Here is a 20,652-nt window from a genome sequence, read left to right as displayed (position 1 = left end):
GTTGTTGTGTAAAACTGCACAATTACCGCTGGAGAATCGCATGTTCTATCATGGTGGAGTGGACGGTAAAATTTGTCACAAATTTGCTCGATGTAGTTCCTTGGTTCTAAGATGCCAACTGGAAGGTTTCCATTTCGTCGCACCTTCGAATTCCTTAATGCTGGAAAGCTGATCTTGAAATCGGATGTAAAATCCTTGTTAATCAACTTTACAAACCAACCAGAAAGTCTTGGTCTGAGGTAAGCCCACTTCCAATAGGCGAATAGGATAGTGACTTCTACTCTCCAGTCTGATCTTACTCGTACCTTGAAGACAACCACTTGATCCGCCATAAATAAAGTAAAACACGCACCCCAGCCCTACAGCTAACCTGGAGCTGTAAAAGCTATGTTTTTTTTATTATTATTTTTCGTCTTTCAAGAAATGGTGTCTGATTAAAGCAATTAGGACATTTGGAGTATATAGACGGAAGCAGGCCCTGAAACTAGGGTACTGAATATTGAATCAGGTGTGAATGGGGTAGGGTAAAATCACATATTTCAGTTTGGAATAGGGTACACACCCCAGTACCCTGCACCCCAATCTTTGGGAAGAGTGCCCCCCTCCCACCAACAGCATGTAGGTTTAAAAAAGCCCCTACTTTCCACCCATGCAGTTGAATCTCTGATTGTCAGCTAAGAAACTCTTTCATGTTATTTTGTTTTCTGTTTATAAACTATTGTTGAATAATTTTGTAAAGTGATTACATACAAGCTAAATGAAAGCCAGTGTACAGCTGTATGTAGCATGTTGTGTAATTACATGTAATAGTTAAATCATGTTATACATGTATATGATAGAAAATGGGACTTTAGGGACAGTTCATTTTATACACATATGTGACTGACGAAGTGTGAAGTCAAGATGACTGGATATCGGCTATGTGTGTTTAAGGATGGAGACAGAGTCAAGGTCCATAAACTCGCAAAAAATGAACAAGGCTAATATCCATCTTGACCAAACAAGCTTGGTCAATAAAGGATTTGTTTAAATATGGCTTTCAGGAAAATTTTTCTTGTGGAACCCAGTGGGTAGTCCTGAGTGAGCAAGGTAGAGTCATCTTGCCCACTCGGGTAACCAATCACAGTGGAGGATTTGGTTCATCTTGCCCACTCAGGTAACCAATCACAATGGAGGATTTGGTTCATCCTGCCCACTCATGAAGCTAATCATATTATAAGTACTCATATTCTCCTAAGATTTGTCTGTTTCAACTGACTCTTGGTTATTCTGTCAGGAATTTCATCTACAAGGACATTCCTCAGATTCAGTATAAAAATCGTAAGGTCCAGATTATGACAACAAGAAACAGATTGAACCATCCAGTGGTGAACATCTTTTTTGGTAAGCATCTTGTTATTTAAAGTCACTTGCCCTGAACTTTTTCACATCTTACTTGAACTAAAATCATTTGTTCAGGTGATGGAAAGAAAGTAATGATTGATGTGGAGAGCAAAACTGGTCCTGAAATTTTAGAGATATTGAGCAAAGCTGCAGGAGCAACTGAAATGTAAGTACTACATTCCACCTACCAACATTGATGTGGCAATGGGCATTATTAACCTACAGTGTAGCTTTTACATTTCCATACAATTCATTTTTTGTTTTTGTTTTGTTTTTTTTGTTCACATTTTGGTCATCATCATTATAATCCTTTCTCCCTGCATGGGGAGAGTAGGGTCAAGCAACTCCCTCTTCTGATCTTTGTTATACATAAGAGCAAAGGCTTCAGACTAAGATCTTACTCTCATCTTTCTCCACCGCACATCTACATCTTCTGGTCTTCTACTCCCCACCCCCCACCCCACTCCCCTGAGATCCAAGTGAGGGCATTGAATGGCATCTCTTCCTTCCCAATTAATCAATCCACTAATTGTTTCATCAGGTACTTACATGTACATCTACATTTTCATTCATAAATTATTTATTTCCTACAGGGAGCTGAAAGATAGAGCAAAAGTAAAATATCCGGGTCGTTTAAACCCTGCTAACTTTGGTAGATTTGGCCATTGCTACTGCATATGTGAAAAACCTGGCCAGGCACCATGCCCCGCCCTTGTGCCACACCCTGATGCAAAGAAGCCAAAGTTCTGGCAGTTAAAGCAAGACACAGCAGCAGAATAACTTTACATCAACCTGTTATGACAGGATGGACTGTCTTTCAATTGAATAAGTAACAACTTGAGCATGATGGCTGTGAGAAAAGTGTCTCTTTGTACACTAAATTTATCCCTAGACTTTTGGGATGTCCATTATTTGACCTCACCAAGTAATAAGACAATGATGCACATGCAGGTCATCAGAGGTCTGTGTAAAGACTCTGATTTTTCATTGCTTAGAATATTTATTTCTGGATGCAATTTCCCTACTTCCAGTGAAGTTTTGCTTTTTAGTCCTCCGCCACATTGTTCAAATGACATTTTTATTTGATCAATTTTACTTTCTGGGCAACTGCATGTAAGCTCGATTCAAGATCATCTTACTTGAGATCCATATCAAGCTCCATCAGTATTCTACATGTACCTTAGCTCCTTGATTTGCCGAGAATCAAGTTTGAATGTATTGGAGCTCAATCTCAGCCTGTTATGCGCGCTAGGAAGACGAACTTGAATATAATTTCCAGATACAAGCATGTCAAAAATTTGTATTTTCTCAAATTCATTAGGCTCCAAATGTAACTGCAAAAATTAGCCAACACTGTGTGTGTGTTTTTCTTTTTCTTTTTTCAATCATTCAATGGAGAAACCAAATGATTATTTTAAGTGAAAGTAAAAAAGAATATTAATAATTATTATATTATGAACTTTTTAGAATATGCAATGAAGTTGTTATTAGGGATAAAAAAAATTGAATGTCCTTTTGGGATATTATCAAGTTCAGTTAAAAAATACTATTTACCTGTGCTAGTATAAAACACTTTGGTCCATCACTTATAAAAATAATGATTGTATGGAAAAAAAAGAAACTATTAACAGTTCAGCTATTTCACTATCTTCCCTGATGCTGCCTCATGTATTCTTCTTCAAGTTCCATTAAGTTTCTTTCAAGCATCTCAACTTCATCAAACTTTCTCTGCTGTTTGGCTTGTGTTATATAACTTTTAATAATGTCTATTTGCTGTAGCATGGGGTCTGGGGAAGAGCCTTGTGAAATAGGGACTGGGCCCCAACCATTTCCTACAGCAGACTCTAGAATCTGCTGAGAAGTCTTTGCTTTGCCTGAAGGCTCATTTCTGTTCAAATCTCTACTTCCATGTCTTTGTTGTTGTTGTTGCTGTTGTTTTGCAGCTTGTAGTCTATCTTGCATGGCTCTTTCTCTTTGTGCCTTCTCCTCAGCTGCTTTCCTAGCCAGCGATTTTGCTCTTTCTTCTTGAAGTTTGTTAATTTTGTCAACTGGTGGTAAATTTGGAAGAGTGAACATGTTCTCCTGTAGGTATCCCGTAGCATAAGCCCTGATGCCTTTCTGTAGTTTTAATGTGTGAGGACTTGGTTGTTTATCAGCCTGAGTGCCTAATGCTGCTATCTTTTTACTGCACAGATAACAAAAAAATTAAGGTCATATGGTTGGTACAACCATATCCAAAACCATTCAACATTAGTAAGTTTGATTTGCTTGTTTCCAGGGCTTCCATTAACATTTTCAGTAGGGTGGCAACTTGTTTTCACAGGCAGACAAAACTATGAACTTTTTTCTTTATAAGAAAAACTTTGCATTAGATGGTCAAACCAGGTGGGCAAAATCATTCTTGCAGCCTGTTAATTTACCTAGTGCCCAGCCCTTAATGAAATCCATGCAATTCAAAAATCATGGTGAACAAAAGAGCACTAAAAACACCCAGTGGAAAGTACTTTATGTTAATGTTGGTTTCACTATCAAACAAGATGGTTAAGCACTTGATAAGAAGAAAAGAGGGTTGCTTAACAGCCTTTAAAATACATTACGAAGAAAGTCTACTTAATTCTAAATGAGGCTTCAAGAGAAAATTTAACACTGACAAACACATTACAAAGGTAACATCAATCTACTTGTGTCAACATTTTTTTGGAATGTCATTTACCTTATAATGTCAACTGATTCATACATCTTCACTAATTTAGCACGGACACTGGCAGCTTCTTCTAAATCATACTGGATATCACCTAAACTGAAGGGATAATTTATTAAAATTAATTTAAAATAACATAACATATCAAACATAATAAGCACTTATCATTTATGTAAGAAACAAAAATATACAATCTGTAAATTGGTTGTACTAACTCCAAATCTATGAGTCCAATAATGATTAATATTTGCTGCACTAAATCATTGATAATCAGTTTAATTATGATAATAAATTCTTACTTAATTGAATCAGCCATTTTGGTGTAAACAGGTTGTAAAGATTCTGCCTCCGCCATACAGCTCTTCATTTTCTGTAAAAATATTGACCAGTGCATAACAAGAACAAAGTTATAAACAACATCATAATAACTATTATTAATTTAGTTTTAGTAACTTGGGTGGAAAATGTTCTCAAATTTAAATAATTGCTGATGACTGACAAATGTATTTGCTCCCTTCAGAAGGCAATGCTGATATTTTTTACCAAAAAATGCCTTATACTTATAAACAACACAAAATTCATGTCAAAAACAACCAGGCCATTTCTGAGTTGCCTTTTTCCTCTGTGTCAAAATGAGTCTTCATTCAAAAGCATTCATATGAAAATGTGTTTCCCCTACTGGTTCATTTTCATGCAAATCAAACTCATTTCCATATGAAAGATTTTGAACAAGGAATTGCGTTGAAAAAGAGGCACAACTCAGGTAACTCGGAAATAACCTATTCTGCCATTGTTGGGCGGCACATGGTCCGTCTAAAATAGTCAACCCTACCTCCTACATATAATAAATTTATTTAATATCCCATTGTTGAAAAGCAGTAATTAAGGTTACCGTATACCTTCAGGGGTGTCTCGCGTCCAAGCGATGTAGCACGTCCGGTTTAAGCTGTAGCTACCTAAAGCCCTATATCAAATTAAAGCTTATAGAGCTGGCTATCAAGCCATGCCAAAAATTTTGAAATAAAATGGACTGCCGATTTTTTCACGGCCACTAAATGCGAGCGTCCTAATCATCTTTTGGAAGATACAAGTCAAAGCAAATTTTGTTTTTCGCCAATTTATTTTTTTTCTCGGTTTCAGGGCAAAAAGCGCTAAAAAAGCGTGTCTGCGTTTTGCCACATTCAATTGCAATAAAAAGTTACAGAACATTTTCGAAACAGGATTTAAAAAATGTGAAGCGATCGTACAAAAAATGCTCTCGGAGAAAAAATATTTCGAAATAAACAATTCGCAGACACGTTTTTGTTTTTTATATGTTAATCTAGCTACTGTCCAAATTTGAGGGCAATCAAACAAATCCCCTTTGAGTTGTAACTCTTTAAAGTGTCTGCTTCAAGCGAAAAAATTTATTCGAGAAAACAGCGTTAATAAAAATCTCTTGCTTCGCAAACAAACTCCACCCACAAACGCCTTCAATTGGGTTCTCAGATCACTGAGCCAATCAGCGAAAGGAAAATTTACTACCATTAACTCGCGGTGAAATCTCCAAAAAACCCCTTGTGTTTCGCAATGCGCTCAAGGCGGAGAGATAATTTTTCTGTAGCTCGGTTTTTCCTGAAGCTGGTCTGGCAAAACGAGGAAGACGAAAAAGGATACGAACGCTAGAGTGGCTGGGCGACGAGAACAAACTGAACAAAAGAAAGCGCGGTGGAGCAAATGTGCATGGATAATATTCCCATGGATCTCAATGAGTTGGACGATTCATCGGTATCGGGCTCAACAAAAGAGTCACTGTAAACGTCGCTGTTATCGCTGTCGAATTCCCAAATTTTTACAGAACCTTTCTCTTCTCTTGACTCGATCTTTTTGTCCGCTTGATACGATAGCTATAGCTTCATCCGCGAGGCCAACTTTCTCCTCTTCACTCATTGATGTGCTTTCATTCGTTCTTCGCTTTTTCGAACTGGTAAACAGAGTTTTCCGTGGTCCATGTTTACTTATAACTTAATAGAATTACACCTAATACGAAAAATGTTTGGATTAACAATGCTGATTAACTGAGTAGCCTACCAATTCATGGTATCCATATCGGTAATATTCCCGCGAATGTAGTTTCGGTTGATTGCGTACACGTTATAGGGCTGTCAATCAAGAGGGAACTTTTACTTCCGGCCATAACGTAAAACCTCCATTTCTCCGCCAATATAAAGTCTTTTTCAATTTTGTTTTCAGAAATTAGAGATTACTCTTCGACCATTACTTTGAACCAAAAATCCAAATTTGAAGAAAATTGCCGATCTGAAGGTATACTGTAACCTTAAGATTATTTTTGAGTGATTACCTCATACAGCTGAACAACTGCAGGCTTGGTTTTCTTTTCTTTTTCTTGTCTATCATATCTATATACCAATACAATATTGTGTGCCAAAAATAATCAAAACAAGAGCTCAGACCATTAAATCAATGCTACATAACTGTGAAAAATATTACATACATGCATCTCTAGCCAAAATCAACAAAAATAATATTTTCATCATTATTAATAATATTGTGTCTCTTATGACCATTCTACAGACCTAACTGCACTTGACATACCTTTCTAAACAATCCATGCAGGCCTGACATGCACGAATCCCAGCCTCATCAGAATCATCTTTTGAACGACCTTTTGAGTGCTTAGGAAGACTGTGTGAGCCAGCTTTGTCCAGGTTTAGCAGAGTTACTGTGAAATAGATCAATTTTCAAATGTTTTGTTTTTCCTAGGAATAACCTGTTGACATGCCAGTAAAGCCTTCAGAAAACTTACATGCATGAGACCAGCTTTTCATGCCAATGAGTTGTTCACTGAGATGATGCACTCTTAAAGTTCTTTAAATGAACAACTGACTTGCACACTACATGTAAAATTGTTCGTTGAATTTTACAAGCCCGTTATCAGGCAGTTGTTGGGTGCATTTTAAAAAGTGACTGTTTAGTCTGGTTACATTTTGAACCTGCGTCAAAATATTAAACGCCCACTAATTAATGTATTTACATTTAACTTGATATATAATATTGAATACATAAATGTTCAGGAATGTGTTGTACACAACTCTTACTTGAAAAAGAAACTGACACAAATGCAGAGCACTTTGCACACATTATTCCTCCACACAGTCTGCAATGGTGCCTACGCCGAGCGACATTAAACTGCTTTTTACAAATTGGACAAAACTTCACTTCACTATCTGCTATCCATGGAACCAGACTTCTCTCTAGAGCTGCAAAACATTTTGAATCATTGTAGTGAAAACCCGTTAAATATAATTATTAAATTACATGTATAGATTGTTTAGAAGTGAAGTACTTTCAACACTTCTTGTTTTAACAACTTTCTTCAATTTATTTGCAAACAATGATATCCTGATCATAACAATTATACAATAAAATGATCTCTTGTGGTACAATAATATTACTATTATTTTCATTTACTTGAGATAATACAGTTTTAAATTACTGCATACTCACTTTTTCGCCCTGTTCTAGCAGGTATTGGAGATGAATCCAAAACATGAGCTCCTGATCTTAATAGCTGAAGAAATAAACCAGTTGCCAACAACATAAAATGATCGTTAACAAAAATATATTTTGCAAAGCTTTAGCTGAAAACTTTAATTTTTGATTGACTACTGTCTGCAGCCAGGGCAAAAAAAATTACTTTTCAAAAATTACATTATTATAATAATAGCAGATTTGCATGTTAGCGTCATTTGACTACAACTACCAGAATTCCTTTTGTTTTTCTTTATTATTTAAATTTTGAATTCCCAGTGGGATTTAAATAACAATTGCCCCAATTAGCATAACAAACAGAAAGAGTGAAGGATTCTGGTAGTTGTAGTCAATTGACACCATCACACAAATGGCCTATTATTTTTTATGACAACAAGAACTTACAACAACTACAGTCAAACCTCTCTAAAATGGCCACCTTAGGGACATATGAAAGTGGCTGTTATGCCTGTTTTTTTGTTTTCTTTTTTTCTGGGGGTACAACATTTAGTGGCTGTTGCCATTGTGGAGAGGCGGCCATCGTAGAGAGGTTAAAGTATAAGTGAATGACATGGACTGTCTACCAGGACAAAAAAGTAGCCGTTGTAGGGAGGTTTGACTGTATGTACCATAAATCCTCGAATTAGTGTCCAGGGAGCTTATTTCAAATTTAATGGAAGCCGGGAGGTGCTTATTCGAGGGAGGCACTTAATCAAGGGGGAGGGGGGGAGAGTGGGGGGGCACTTATTTTAAATTTTGGCCAATAAGAGGGGCGCTTATTCAAAGGGGGTGCTTATTTGACGGGAGGCGCTAATTCAGGGATTTACGGTATATAGTAAGTGGTATAGACTACATAAACTTACTGCTCGAGACATTAGAGGCTAAAAAGTACAAACAGAGACTGGATGATTCACTAAACACCGGTACTGATGAATAAATTCTCAGAAGCTAAGGTTACGAACTGGAATAACTCATCTTACAAACTCCAGTGATATGGCACTACACATGCACAGTAACATTCATGTACCTTTTCCAGTCTTATCAGGATCTTATTGGTTTCAACAACAAATCTATCAATTTCTGCATCTCTCCTATCCCTGAATTCTCTAAATCTGCTCCTTGACACCCCTGATCACAAGAGGAAATATTCTGTCAGTCATATCAAATTACACGTACACCCATAAAATGTCATAATACATATACAACCAGACAATGTTTTTACCTTACCAGTGGACCCGTGAATAACTGAATTCAGCCCGTTTTTGTTGCCAGTCCAATACTAAGCAATTAGTCGATGAGGTTTTTGTGATATCCAGAATAATCAAGGTCGAGGTAGGGGTTATCAGCTGAAGCTCAAGGTTGAAGCTGATAACCCTTCCTGAGACCTTGATTATTCTGGATATCACAAAACCGAATCTAATAATTGTTGTTATTATACATTAAATGAAAAAAAAAGTGGAAGTCAAGATTTTGCTTCTTCACTGACTGAAAGCAACACAAAGTGCACGAACTTGGCATGATTACCCTTAGAAATCATGCACCACGGTCATACATGACATGATTACCCATGACCTTGAGTGTCCTTGACATGATTATTGTATAATCTGCAGCTAGATAATGTCACAGGCACTGATTTTGAAATTCACTGTACGCTTTCGGCCCATCAGAAAGGAGACAGTGAGTTCAAGTATATTAGAAAGTAATGGAACGGGTAGAAACTTTACGCTGCTATTTTTTTCAATCAGAAAATAAAATTATGGGAGATACAGATTATCTTGGTGAGTAACGCAAATTTAATACATCTAATTTTCAATTTAATTTCTCTTTTTACATCTGCGGTGACGAGTAAATCTCTCTTTGCAGATTATTTAATTCATATAAGAGCTTAAATTTAGCTGGCATTCAAGAAAGGCAAATCGACTTCCCAACTGAGTGAAAATTCGTTCACGATAAACGACAAATAGAACCTCGATAAACACCTTTACCTCAGAAACAGAGAGCCAGTCTAGCAGCATGAATATAATGCAACTTTACGTAAGACTCGACACTTTATACGCTCATGTTTAATATAATAAGCTTGTTAAGCCTATGGGTAAACGAATTCCCAGTTTTCCTCACCAAAATCTTGACTGTCCCAAAGAAAAGGATCCACTCCTCTGTTTACAGGTCCTTCAAGAGTACCGTCTACAGTCTCACCGATTGCACCATCTGTCTCAGAACTCTCGATTTTATCCATAATCTTTCTCTTAGCCTTCCCAAACATCCCACGTATTTGACGTAGAGTGTCTTTGTCGTCCGAATGAACCTCCTCAAAATGCTTTTGCAAAACTGAAGCATTTCCCAAATCCTTCATGCACATTGGACAAATAAAGCCTTCCTTGATATCGTCGTTCTCCATTTTCACGTGTATGCCAACAGATGAGTTGTTTGAGATTGTTTTCTTCTTTATTATGATCGACTCGTGAACATAACATCTGCCGCCATATTGGTTTTGGTTATTCACACCGTAGGGCATTATGGGAAGGCCGGTGAAGGGGCACCGCGGTACTTACCACGCCCACATGCACAATATTTGAAGCCGGCCCCCGTTTCGGACAGTTTTACCTGACCAGACTAAAAGCTCATATCCTCTCGTTGGCATTAGCCCGCTCAATACGGACAAGGACAGATTTCTGTGACATGAACTTCTGAAGACTTTTCAACAGTTCCTCCTTCCAATGTTTCCCACAGGGAATGTTTTAATTCAAGAACAAAAAACAAAAAACAAACACAAAACAAAAACAAAAAAAACTTTATTTAATGAGGGAATACAAAGGTTTCCGAATTTCCGAATTCAAGAAAGATTTTCGAAGCTTTCCGAACACTTTCACGGAAATTCCAAGTTCATATAGACAACTTTTGGCTTCATTAACAATAAATTTTCGAAATTTCTTAGAAAACAGGACGACACCAAATATTTTTTAAATACTTCTTGAAATAACTTGAAATAAAATTTTTCGAGCAATTTATGAACAACTTTTTGAGAAACTCAGCAGAACGTTTTGAGAAACATCGTAGCGAATTAAAGATTTTGGAGAAACTTTTGAGCAACTTTTAAATTTATTGAGCAACTTTCTGAGCAATTGTGAACATCGTTTTTACAAAATTAGAGCATATTGTGGACAGCTCCTCTCTTGATGCTATATATCGATTTTGTCAGGAGAAAATAGATCCTTCAACTTTTCTGATTCCATTCTCCTTCAAAGGCGTTACTGGGGGTCGTCACGCAACACTTCTCCAAGTTGCATGACGATCGAAGTAACGACTGCAAAGGCCAAGAGGCGGCTTGTTTCATGGCTTGCAAAGGCATACGCACGGTTTACGAAAACACACAGGAAAACAACACTTTTATTTAATGCCTTCTTTTTATTTCAGCTGCTCAAATTGAAGCAAAACCCCCTTTTTATGTGCTCTACGGTGTACAATTATATTCATTTAATCGCAGTTCAAACACAGTTGTTATAAAGCTCTCTACATTTCTTTTCTCCGTTCTTCCTTTTCCATAGTTCAACAATGCAAAGCAAGAAATCTAGAATACTAAATGTTACTAGAATTAATTGAACCCTTAATTTCTGCAACTTGAAGGCGAAAAAAAACAATTAATCATTTCGGAAAATCTGCCTGAAACTTGAAACTGAAACTTGCCAGGACTGTTATCAGACGTACAGAACATAAACATTACAGCAGACCCGTCCTGCATTGTCGCTTTCAGTGTAGCCCACCAAATCCTCACCATACCACAGCCGTAATTCTTGGCCCGAGCTCACCGAGTAAGGAGAAAAACGCGGCAGGATAATCTCAGGGGCAGACGAGTTATATCCGGGTAACTCGGACCACTTTCCAGTACCCCCAGCGTACGTGAAAAACGGGTTTGGTGGCATAAGGAGGGCATTGCTTGATGTTGTGATCGCAAGACTGACGTGTTTTTTAACTGAAGTATGGTTACCACAGCCCCAGAATGACCAGTGAGAAATTTGGCCAGAGCAGGTCTCGTAACCGCTTAGATAGATCAATTTTAGTGCGGCTATCTTGCCACCGTAAGGGACGTCGAAACTGCCATACTTGCTATCCCTTGCGCCGAAACACACAGGATGGATATTCGCTTTAACTCAGGGATCTGAATAGCCAAGAAAATTGAAAATATGCGAGTGAATGAATTAGTAATTGAAAACTACATTATCAGTAATTAATGAAAATTAATCTCGTTATTTTTAATTAGTCATAATATACCGAAAAGACGCTCTTGTCGTGCTCAAACTGACTGACTGTTCTTTGAAGTTTCATTGCCCGCCTCAAAAAACTTTATCTCGACGAAATTAAACTCATTAAAAAAAAACAAAAAACAAGAAAAGAGAGAGAGAGATTCTTACTCAGTGCTGTAGTGGAAGGGACTATGAAGAGCATCATAGCCACAAAAATTAGCCTTTGATCCATGACTTGTCGTGCGGTACGGGAGTCTAAAAAATAACCATGGAAGTGAGATGAGAAATGTCTGATCATGAAATCGTGAAAAGAAGCTCCTTAGTTCTGTAAATATACGGAAAATAATTTTGTGTAGCAGGATGGAACGAGAATCTAGGTGGTGTTTAGATTAAATGATGGATCAAAATTTTACCAAAACTGAAATATTACTCGCTCTTGCAACTGATAGCTGAGATTGAAGATCTGCAAAATTCTATGAAAGCTGAGAAACGGGCTGTCCTTTGCAAGGTTTTTCCTTTTCAGCGGCTAAGTCACTTAACTTTAAATTAACCGTGATAATAAGCGATAAAAAGCTTAAACATAAAACAGAAGAGAATAACAGCGTTGTCAGTTTAGCACCAAACTGGGTGAAGAACGAAAAAAAGCAAAAAAATAATAATAGCGATTAAAAATAACTTGAATAAAGCTTTCAGCAATACCAAGAGACGATAATAACTACTCCGTCAATACTTATTCTTCTTTGAACAGTGATTAAAATTTCTTCAGTGAAAGAGTTTTTCTTAAGACTGTTTAGGTAATCTGTGGATTTGCTTAATTGAGTGAAGTCAAACATTGCCAACTCTTTTCATTTGTTTGTGATAATTTGTTGTCAAAACGTAGTCCATTAGTGGTTTGGGGACGCCATCTAAACAAATTAAAACCGACAGCATTTTTCCACAGATTGTGATATTAGCTTTCTTTTAACGTGTGTTTCTACAACTGTTTACCCAGAAACGAGGTACACCTTTTCAAATTTAGCTTTATTTATAACCAATAACTTAAACTGTCAGAGAGTCAACTTTGCCTGTGCAAATAAATCAGGATAGGTTAAGAGTGTGTATAATAGCTTTTAACGATAGCTTTCAACTTAAAACAGGCTGTGTTTGTAAACCTGACTCCGCACCATCTTAACATGTCGAACGAAAAGAAGACTTGAAATGTGAGCATCAAGTTTGTTTTAGTCGGGTGTTTTTAAATGGAGTATCACTTCACTTCCCCTTAGTTCATAGTGTTTAAATTCTGTCACAGTGAATCACCGTGAACTTCAATCAAACAACGGATAACTATGACTACCCACAATACCTCTCGTCATCGTTGCATACACTTTTACACTTTTTTTAGGACGACTTTCTCTGGTATATCGGTGAAAACGTAGAGCATACGGTATGCCTTCAGTTTTCGAAACACAGTACGACTTACCCAGCTAGGTTTATTATTTATCGTTTCGATCTCAACTCTCGGTAATCACTCACGATTATCACCTTAGCTCAAATAAAAGCTAAGTGGCTCTTTATCATCAATATTTTTTTTTCTCCTTTGATGAATTTTTAAAAGAGAAACAGCTGCGATTAATATTGTTTATTTTTCAGTCCATAATCATAACAGTTGCTACTCGGTTTTGGCCACCACCTGCGGGATTTGATCTCCCTTGTTTAAGCTCTCGGAGACTAATGTGTTAGCTTGTCACATTAACGTAAATAATTTATTGTAGGAGACGCGGTGGCCTCACGGTTAGTGCGCTCGTCTCCGGATCCAGCGGTCCGTGTGCGAGCCCTATCGGGTGACATTGCGTTGTGTTATTCGGCAAGACAGCTTTATTCTCACAGTGCCTCTCTCCACCCAGATTTATAAATGGGTACCGGCGAACTTAATGCTGTGGGTAACCCTGCGATGGACTAGCATCCCATCCATAGTGGAAAAAAAATACTCCTAGTCGCTTCACACTGTAGAAACCGGGATAAGGTCCGGCCTGACAGGCCACTTGGCTCCTATGCAGACTTGACGTTTTACCTTCATCGTCCATTTGGCATTGGTTTATTAAAATTTTGTACACAGGAAAAGTTGATTCTTACATGTCGATCTATTGCCTAATAGCCCATTTCCGAGTTGCCTCAAGCCTCACTATCCAAGCGAGGCCGGCCTGGTGTTCCAACCATTCATATGACAATGAGTTTAATTTGCATGTGAACGAAATCTCCTTTTCATTTGAAAGGATGGGCTCCCTGGACTCGTTTTGTGAAACAGGCTAAAGGTAATACGGAAATGGCTTATTTTCAAGTGGCGTGGTAGATTTGCACGTCAACTGCGTTATACTTGATCGTGAATTTTAGTCCCCTAAAGCCGATCCAAATTCATCTCTCACTACGTTTAGAAATTATGGAAACTATCGTGTGCGCCTGAATTGCATTTCGAGCTCTATTTTTGAATCTGCTATGTTTACAATACATGCAGACACAAGTACCCATTGGGTGCCTATATTTTTAGATTTGTGGATGTGGGATCTTAACTCTACGGGATAAAGAAAAAAAAGAGCAAGTATCATTTTCCTGCCATTGTTGTAATTCGTCTTAACAATAGTAAAGAGAGATTTACTTGGCCTTTTCATATTTGACAAAGAAAAAATTTATATGATCGTCCAGATTATCTGGCTGACACATATTTTTCGTTGGCCATGTTTCTTAGCCCTAGCCCTACCATTTTAAAATGGTTTCCGCAGTCCCTACTAAATCCTAGTTCCATGCACATTGTGACTTTTCTTGCACGGCTACACATTTAATTTTGCACGGGATTCTGCACCATGTTTCTGCACCTTATTTCTGCACCTTATTTCTGCACCTTATTTCTGCATCTTTTTTCTGTACCTTATTTTTGCATCTTATTTCTGCATCTTATTTTTGCACCTTATTTCTGCATCTTATTTCTGCATCTTATTTCTGCACCTTATTTCTGCATCTTATTTCTGCACCCTATTTCTGCATCTTATTTCTCCACCTTATTTTTGCACCTTATTTTTGCACCTTATTTCTGCATCTTTTTTCTGCACCTTATTTCTGCACCTTATTACTGCATCTTATTTCTGCACCTTATTTCTGCACCTTATTTTTGCACCTTATTTTTGCACCTTATTTTTGCACCTTATTTCTGCACCTTATTTCTACACCTTATTTCGAAAATGAGGAATTCCGTGATGACCCTAGCAACTGTAAAGCAGAAGAGAAACGATGAACAACTTTTTTTTTCATTTATGTCCTCGTTTTATTTTAGCTTGTTTATGTGCTTAGCCTTATGGTGTACAATAATATTGCCATCAAATCACTTACTTTAAACACATTCGTTTAACAGCTTTCTACATTTCTTATCTCCGCTTTCCCTTTCCCTTCAAGTACATGAAGCAATTTCTCTAATACTAAATATTACAAGAATTAATTGAGCTCTTAATTGCTGCAACTAGAAAGTGAAAATTGAATACTTTCAGTCAAAAAATTTGCCTGATTCTTGTAACTGAAAACGTCCCAGTATTTTTAGATATAGAGGCCATAAACATCACAGCAGACCAGTCCTCCATTGTCGCTTTCACTGCTGTCCGCCAAATCCTCATCATACCACACTCGCAACTCTTGGCCCGAGCTCACCGAGTAAGGAGAAAAACGCGGCGGGATAATCTCAGGAGAAAACGAGTTATATCCGGGTAACTCGTACCACTTTCCAGGTTGATCCGGGAGGAACGGGCTTACTGGCATAATAATGGTGTTGCTTGAAGTTGTTATGACTACATCAATGCGTTTTGCTCCTGCAACTTTGTCACCACAGCCCCAGAAAGACCAGTAGGAAAGGCTGCTATCATCGCAGGTCACGTAACCGCTTAGGTAGACCAATTTTACAGCGACTATCTTGCCACCGTAAGGAACGTTGAAACTGCCAAACGTGTCATCCCTGGCGCCAAAACATACAGGACGGGGATTCACTTTGACCCAGGAATCTAAAGATATATGAGTGGAAGAGTTAGTAAATGAATCAGTCAATCGATGTGCAAACTTACATTTATAAAATAAATCACGTCATTTTCAAACTATTGTTTTCGTACTCAAATACTTTTGTGGCAGTTGCAATACTCTTTTCCTTTCTTTTTCACACTTTCAGCTATCCCCGCCTCCAAAAAAAATTATCTCGACTAAATTGAACTGATACAGATTTTAAACAAAAAAATAAATAAATAAAATAAACGTCTTGTTACCCAATGCAGCAATGGAAGGGACTATCAAGAGCATCATAGCCACAAAAATTAACCTTTGGTCCATGGTGTGCAGCACGGTACGAGAATCTAGAAAATAAAATAATCATAGCAAAGAGATAAGAAATACAGAATCAGCTCGAACGTAGGATAAGTCGAAACAAAGGGATAAGTAGGAACGTAAGATCAGTAGGAAAATGGAACAGTAAGAACAAAGGATCAGTGAGAAAATTAGGATCAATAAACAGTCATGAAATGTTTCACAGCGCTTTACATCTTCATCGTCTTGCAGCTTCTTCTACCCAACAGTGATCAAATATTATTTCTTCAGTGATAACAAAACAAAATGTCGGTCAGACAAAATGAGAGAAAGATCTAAGAGGATATCAATATTGCTTTGAAAACGAAAAGAATTTTTTTTTTGCCGATTTGCACTGCAGTGCCATTAGCTTTAATTCTCTTTTATCAGACAACTGAATTAGCCAAACATTTGAATTCAAATTATGATTCTGTTTCTGCTTAAGACAAATCGATCTTGATTTCTCACACAGAGTACATTTCTTTTGTGGAACGTTTCTTGTATACCTGTGCATAAAACTCTGGTTACCCTCCGCAGTCTTCGGGGCAATTCAAAGGTTTCTTCTTAAAATTTAAAATACGGGAATGAAAACATTTTTATCTCATCATCTTTCGATAATAAATGACTTTGTATTCAAGAATTAAGCAGCAGAAGGGAAAAATACAGGGTCATGTGGAATTAAGGCGTCTGTCGACCGAGAGTCGACCGAGTGTCGGTCGACATGTCTTCCAAGTTGATTGACCGTCGATCGACACTATCGGTCGACACCTGGTCGGCATGTCGGTCGACACTCGGCCGACACCTCGACCGATGTGTTGCAATCAACAATCGGTGGTGTATCGGTCGACTGTTGGTGGTATTGATAGCTGTCAACTGTTATTTTGCTGAAATAATAGCCAAGCGAAAGAAGATTCTCTATCACCTTTGCTGATATGTTGATAGAGCGAGAATACAACTCAAACTGCCGTCATTTCGAATACATATCTAACGCAAGTTGAGGTCTCGACAAGCACTGGGTAGGAAAAAACGGACTCACACGAACATATTCTAGGGGTGGCGAATGGTAAATACGAGACTGCGCGAGAGGGCGAGACAAGCGTTTTCCTCTGCGAGCCCGAGACATTGTGACATTTTAAATTGCGAGACCGAGACTTCAAAGGGTTTAACGTGCGAGCGCAAGACGTTCAGACTCTTAAAATTTGGGTCCCAGATTTAGTTGAGAGCTAGAACGAGCTTGTGCAGCCTTTTAGCTGGCTTCCTCAAACTGGCTGGAACTGGAAATTCCATTATAACACACTACGTTATGATCTCGTAAAACAAAATAACTGTTTTACTGGAGCCAAAACGGACGTTGCGGTAGGTTTTGTAGCTTTTTGTGGAATTCAGACAATTTAGGTGAGGTTAAGATTAAAGTTTTCTTTGAAATTTGTAAGTTGCTTCATTGAAATTCAATACCGTGTCAAGTGAAGAGAAGACGTTATTTGTAAAACCTGAGATAAACGAACGAATCGGGACTTTGAACCCCTTTAGCCTTGCTAAAAATCGAGACTCCGAGACAGCTTCGTATAAAAATCGAGACTGCGAGACGCACATAACCGCTAAAAAACGATACTGCGAGACTCGTGAAATTCGACTAAAATTTTGCGAGACCCAGAGTTTTTGAAGGACCATTCGCCACCCCCTAATATTCCAATTGCATTGAATAGCAAACATTGTAACGTAAGTTACTAAACCGTTCATTTTGATACATAGATACTAACAGTAATCCAGTGCAATACTGGATAATACAAAACCGTACCAAAATGCTGGCATAGCACAGAACGCATAAAGACGCCGAAGAAAATTACATGACGTAATTAGGGAATCTTTTTTTCCCATCGTGTTCAAGTTTTACTTGAATAAAGAAATGATACTGTAGATAATTTTATTCGTTTGATTTATTCGCGCAAAAAACGGGCACCTTCATAATCAAACTCACTTTTATTTTACGTCGTCAGTTTAAAAGCTTGCTTAAAGTGGGCACAAGCGCTTCTTCAAAGAGGAAGAAGCGACGAATTTATTTCACTAGCACAATATACAAACATTACGCCACGGTGAAAATAAGCTACCAACAAAAATAAAATGAGAAAGGCAGATGGAGAGTTTAATCCTAGAAAGTTTGTGTTATTATCTACTGCGAACGTCTAAATGAATCCTTTGTCAGTCATATTAAGAACAGGGAAATCTTGCTACCTACCTTAAATCTTCTTTTTAGCGTCGGATGAGCTCAAGAAATCAAAATCTGCAGAAAATTAATCAATGAAACAGTTAGGATGACATTTAGGAATTCGTTTAATCTGAAACTGATCTTACCTTTCTCAGTGTCTGACAAGCAATTGAGGGGTTGCTGTTATATACGTACATATTTTGGAAGCATTCCACTGACTTAGATACACACCCTTAACATCGCCTGTAGCTTTCTCTAGAACTCACGAAAGCGACCAAAGTCCTAAATTTCCAGACATATTTAATTTATAGTTCTAGCTCCGTGGTAAGACTGATAGATTGAATAAATTTCGTTTTCTTTCATCGCAATGTAGAAGTTTTGCAGATTTGAATTCGTGTACCCCATATGCATATCAGTGTTTTTTATCGGTGTTGTTCAATTACTTTAGTTGTATGCTGCTTTTGTGAAAAAAAGAAAAATTATAATTGAAATACTGACTAAAACTACTTCCATCGCTGGTTATTGATTATTTCTTTCGTATTTAATTTACGGAATATGAATTATGATAACGCAACTGATAATTGATCATTTGTAAAATGAAAATATTATGAGAATTAAGAAAGGCATTGTGTGTTTTAAGCAAAGTTTGCTTCTAAACTGTATTGCATGATGGAAAGCAAGGCTCCATTTCATTGAGGGGTGGCTGTTATGGACATAATTTTGGAGCACTACATGATTGTTTTGAACTCTTCTTTTCAGTCCGACGCAATATTAGGGGTGGCGAATGGTAAATACGAGACTGCGCGAGACGGCGAGACAAGCGTTTTCTTCTGCGAGCCCGAGACATTTTGACATTTTAAATTGCGAGACCGAGACTTCAGTGGGTTTGACGTGCGAGCGCAAGACATTCAGACTCTTAAAATTTGGGTCCCAGATTTAGTTGAGAGCTAGAACGAGCTTTTGCAGCCTTTTAGCCACCTTCTTCAAATTGGCTGGAGCTGGAAATTCCATTATAACACACTATACGTTATGATCTCGTAGAACAAAATAACTGTTTTACTGGAGCCAAAACGGACGTTGCGGTAGGTTTTGTAGCTTTTTGTGGAATTCAGACAATTTAGGTGAAGTTAGGATTAAATTTTTCTCTGGAAGTTGTAAGTTGCTTCATTGAAATTCAATGCCGTGTCAAGTGAAGAGAAGATGTTATTTATAAAACCTGAGATAAAGGAACGAATCGGGACTTTGAACCCCTTTAGCCTTGCGAAAAATCGAGACTCGGAGACAGCTTCTTATAAAAATCGAGACTGCGAGACGCACACATAACCGCTAAAAAACGATACTGCGAGACTCGTGAAATTCGACTAAAATTTTGCGAGACCCAGAGTTTTTGAAAGACCATTCGCCACCCCTAATATTCCAATTGCATTGAATAGCAAACATTGTAACGTAAGTTACTAAACCGTTCATTTTGATACATAGATACTAACCGTAATCCAGTGCAATACTGGATAATACATAACCGTACCAAAATGCTGGCATCGCACAGAGCGCATAAAGACGCCGAAAAAAGTTACATGACGTAATTAGCAAATCTTTTTTTCCCATCGAGTTGAAGTTTTACTTGAATTAAAAAATGATACTGTAGATAATTTTACTCGTTTGATTTATTCGCACAAAAGCAGGCACCTTCATAATCAAACTCACTTTTATTTTACGTCGTCAGTTTAAAAGCTTGCTTAAAGTGGGCACAAGCGCTTCTTCAAAGAGGAAGAAGCGACGAATTTATTTCACTAGCACAATATACAAACATTACGCCACGGTGAAAATAAGCTACCAACAAAAATAAAATGAGAAAGGCTGACGGAGAGCTTAACCCTAAGAAATTTGTGTTATTATCTACTGCGAACTTCTAAATGAATCCTTTGTCAGCCATATTAAGAACAGGGAAATCTTGCTACCTACCTTAAATCTTCTTTTTAGCGTCGGATGAGCTCAAGAAATCAAAATCTGCAGAAAATTAATCAATGAAACAGTCAGGATGACATTTAGGAACTCGTTTAATATCAAACTGATCTTACCTTTCTCAGTTCCTAACAAACAATTGAGAGGTGGCTGTTATGTACATATTTTGGAAGCATTCCACTGACTTAGATACACACCCTTAACATCGCCTGTAGCAATTCTGTAGAACTCACGAAAGCGACCAAAGTCCTAAATTTCCAGACAAATTAAATTAAAGG

The 20,652-nt window shown here is 37.6% G+C and overlaps 3 protein-coding genes and 1 pseudogene across 4 annotated transcripts; 1 reads left to right on the top strand and 3 right to left on the bottom strand.

Annotated features, from left to right (window-relative positions):
- Positions 1-33: 33 nt before the first annotated feature.
- Positions 34-2,764, top strand: LOC145502787 (small ribosomal subunit protein mS25-like). Its single transcript, XM_081482168.1, has 4 exons — positions 34-239; positions 1,277-1,383; positions 1,459-1,549; positions 1,977-2,764. The coding sequence occupies exons 1-4, from the start codon at positions 112-114 to the stop codon at positions 2,161-2,163; spliced, it is 513 nt and encodes a 170-aa protein (XP_081338294.1). The 5' UTR covers positions 34-111; the 3' UTR covers positions 2,164-2,764.
- On the bottom strand, positions 2,480-10,370 carry LOC145502780 (rabenosyn-5-like). The gene is made up of 9 exons (XM_081482158.1): positions 9,734-10,370; positions 8,643-8,743; positions 7,592-7,655; positions 7,183-7,344; positions 6,680-6,806; positions 6,426-6,483; positions 4,384-4,454; positions 4,097-4,183; positions 2,480-3,568 (listed from the first exon to the last, which is right to left on the bottom strand). The coding sequence occupies exons 1-9, from the start codon at positions 10,128-10,130 to the stop codon at positions 3,028-3,030; spliced, it is 1,608 nt and encodes a 535-aa protein (XP_081338284.1). The 5' UTR covers positions 10,131-10,370; the 3' UTR covers positions 2,480-3,027.
- Positions 10,371-10,941: 571 nt separating this feature from the next.
- On the bottom strand, positions 10,942-12,109 carry LOC145460520 (uncharacterized; annotated as a pseudogene).
- A 2,943-nt stretch (positions 12,110-15,052) lies between these two features.
- On the bottom strand, positions 15,053-20,554 carry LOC145502800 (uncharacterized). 2 transcript variants are annotated; one of them, XM_081482183.1, is made up of 4 exons: positions 20,375-20,554; positions 18,443-18,487; positions 16,131-16,217; positions 15,053-15,875 (listed from the first exon to the last, which is right to left on the bottom strand). In XM_081482183.1, exons 3-4 carry the CDS (start codon positions 16,192-16,194, stop codon positions 15,418-15,420), a joined length of 522 nt encoding a protein of 173 aa, XP_081338309.1. In that variant the 5' UTR covers positions 16,195-16,217; positions 18,443-18,487; positions 20,375-20,554; the 3' UTR covers positions 15,053-15,417. The 2 variants fall into 2 exon arrangements, with proteins under 2 accessions (XP_081338309.1, XP_081338310.1); XM_081482184.1 differs by lacking the exons at positions 18,443-18,487; positions 20,375-20,554 and having other exon boundaries at positions 16,131-17,458.
- Positions 20,555-20,652: the final 98 nt, after the last annotated feature.

The sequence above is a fragment of the Orbicella franksi genome, chromosome 11 (genome assembly GCF_964199315.1).
Source record: "Orbicella franksi chromosome 11, jaOrbFran1.1, whole genome shotgun sequence".
Lineage (NCBI taxonomy): Eukaryota > Metazoa > Cnidaria > Anthozoa > Scleractinia > Merulinidae > Orbicella > Orbicella franksi.
The sequence above is the reverse complement of the archived record's forward strand: the minus strand, read 5'-3'. Positions and strand labels throughout refer to the sequence as shown.

Coding starts and splice junctions, on each gene's coding strand:
- LOC145502787 (XM_081482168.1), top strand. CDS start 112: ATGCCAACTGGAAGGTTTCCATTTCGTCGCACCTTCGAATTCCTTAAT. Junction 1,384..1,458: donor AGTGGTGAACATCTTTTTTG/GTAAGCATCTTG, acceptor TCATTTGTTCAG/GTGATGGAAAGAAAGTAATG. Junction 1,550..1,976: donor GCTGCAGGAGCAACTGAAAT/GTAAGTACTACA, acceptor TATTTCCTACAG/GGAGCTGAAAGATAGAGCAA.
- LOC145502780 (XM_081482158.1), bottom strand. CDS start 10,130: ATGCCCTACGGTGTGAATAACCAAAACCAATATGGCGGCAGATGTTAT. Junction 8,744..9,733: donor TTGGGACAGTCAAGATTTTG/GTGAGGAAAACT, acceptor TCTTGTGATCAG/GGGTGTCAAGGAGCAGATTT. Junction 3,569..4,096: donor GAATCAGTTGACATTATAAG/GTAAATGACATT, acceptor TTATCTGTGCAG/TAAAAAGATAGCAGCATTAG.
- LOC145502800 (XM_081482183.1), bottom strand. CDS start 16,194: ATGGACCAAAGGTTAATTTTTGTGGCTATGATGCTCTTGATAGTCCCT. Junction 15,876..16,130: donor CCCTTCCATTGCTGCATTGG/GTAACAAGACGT, acceptor ATATATCTTTAG/ATTCCTGGGTCAAAGTGAAT.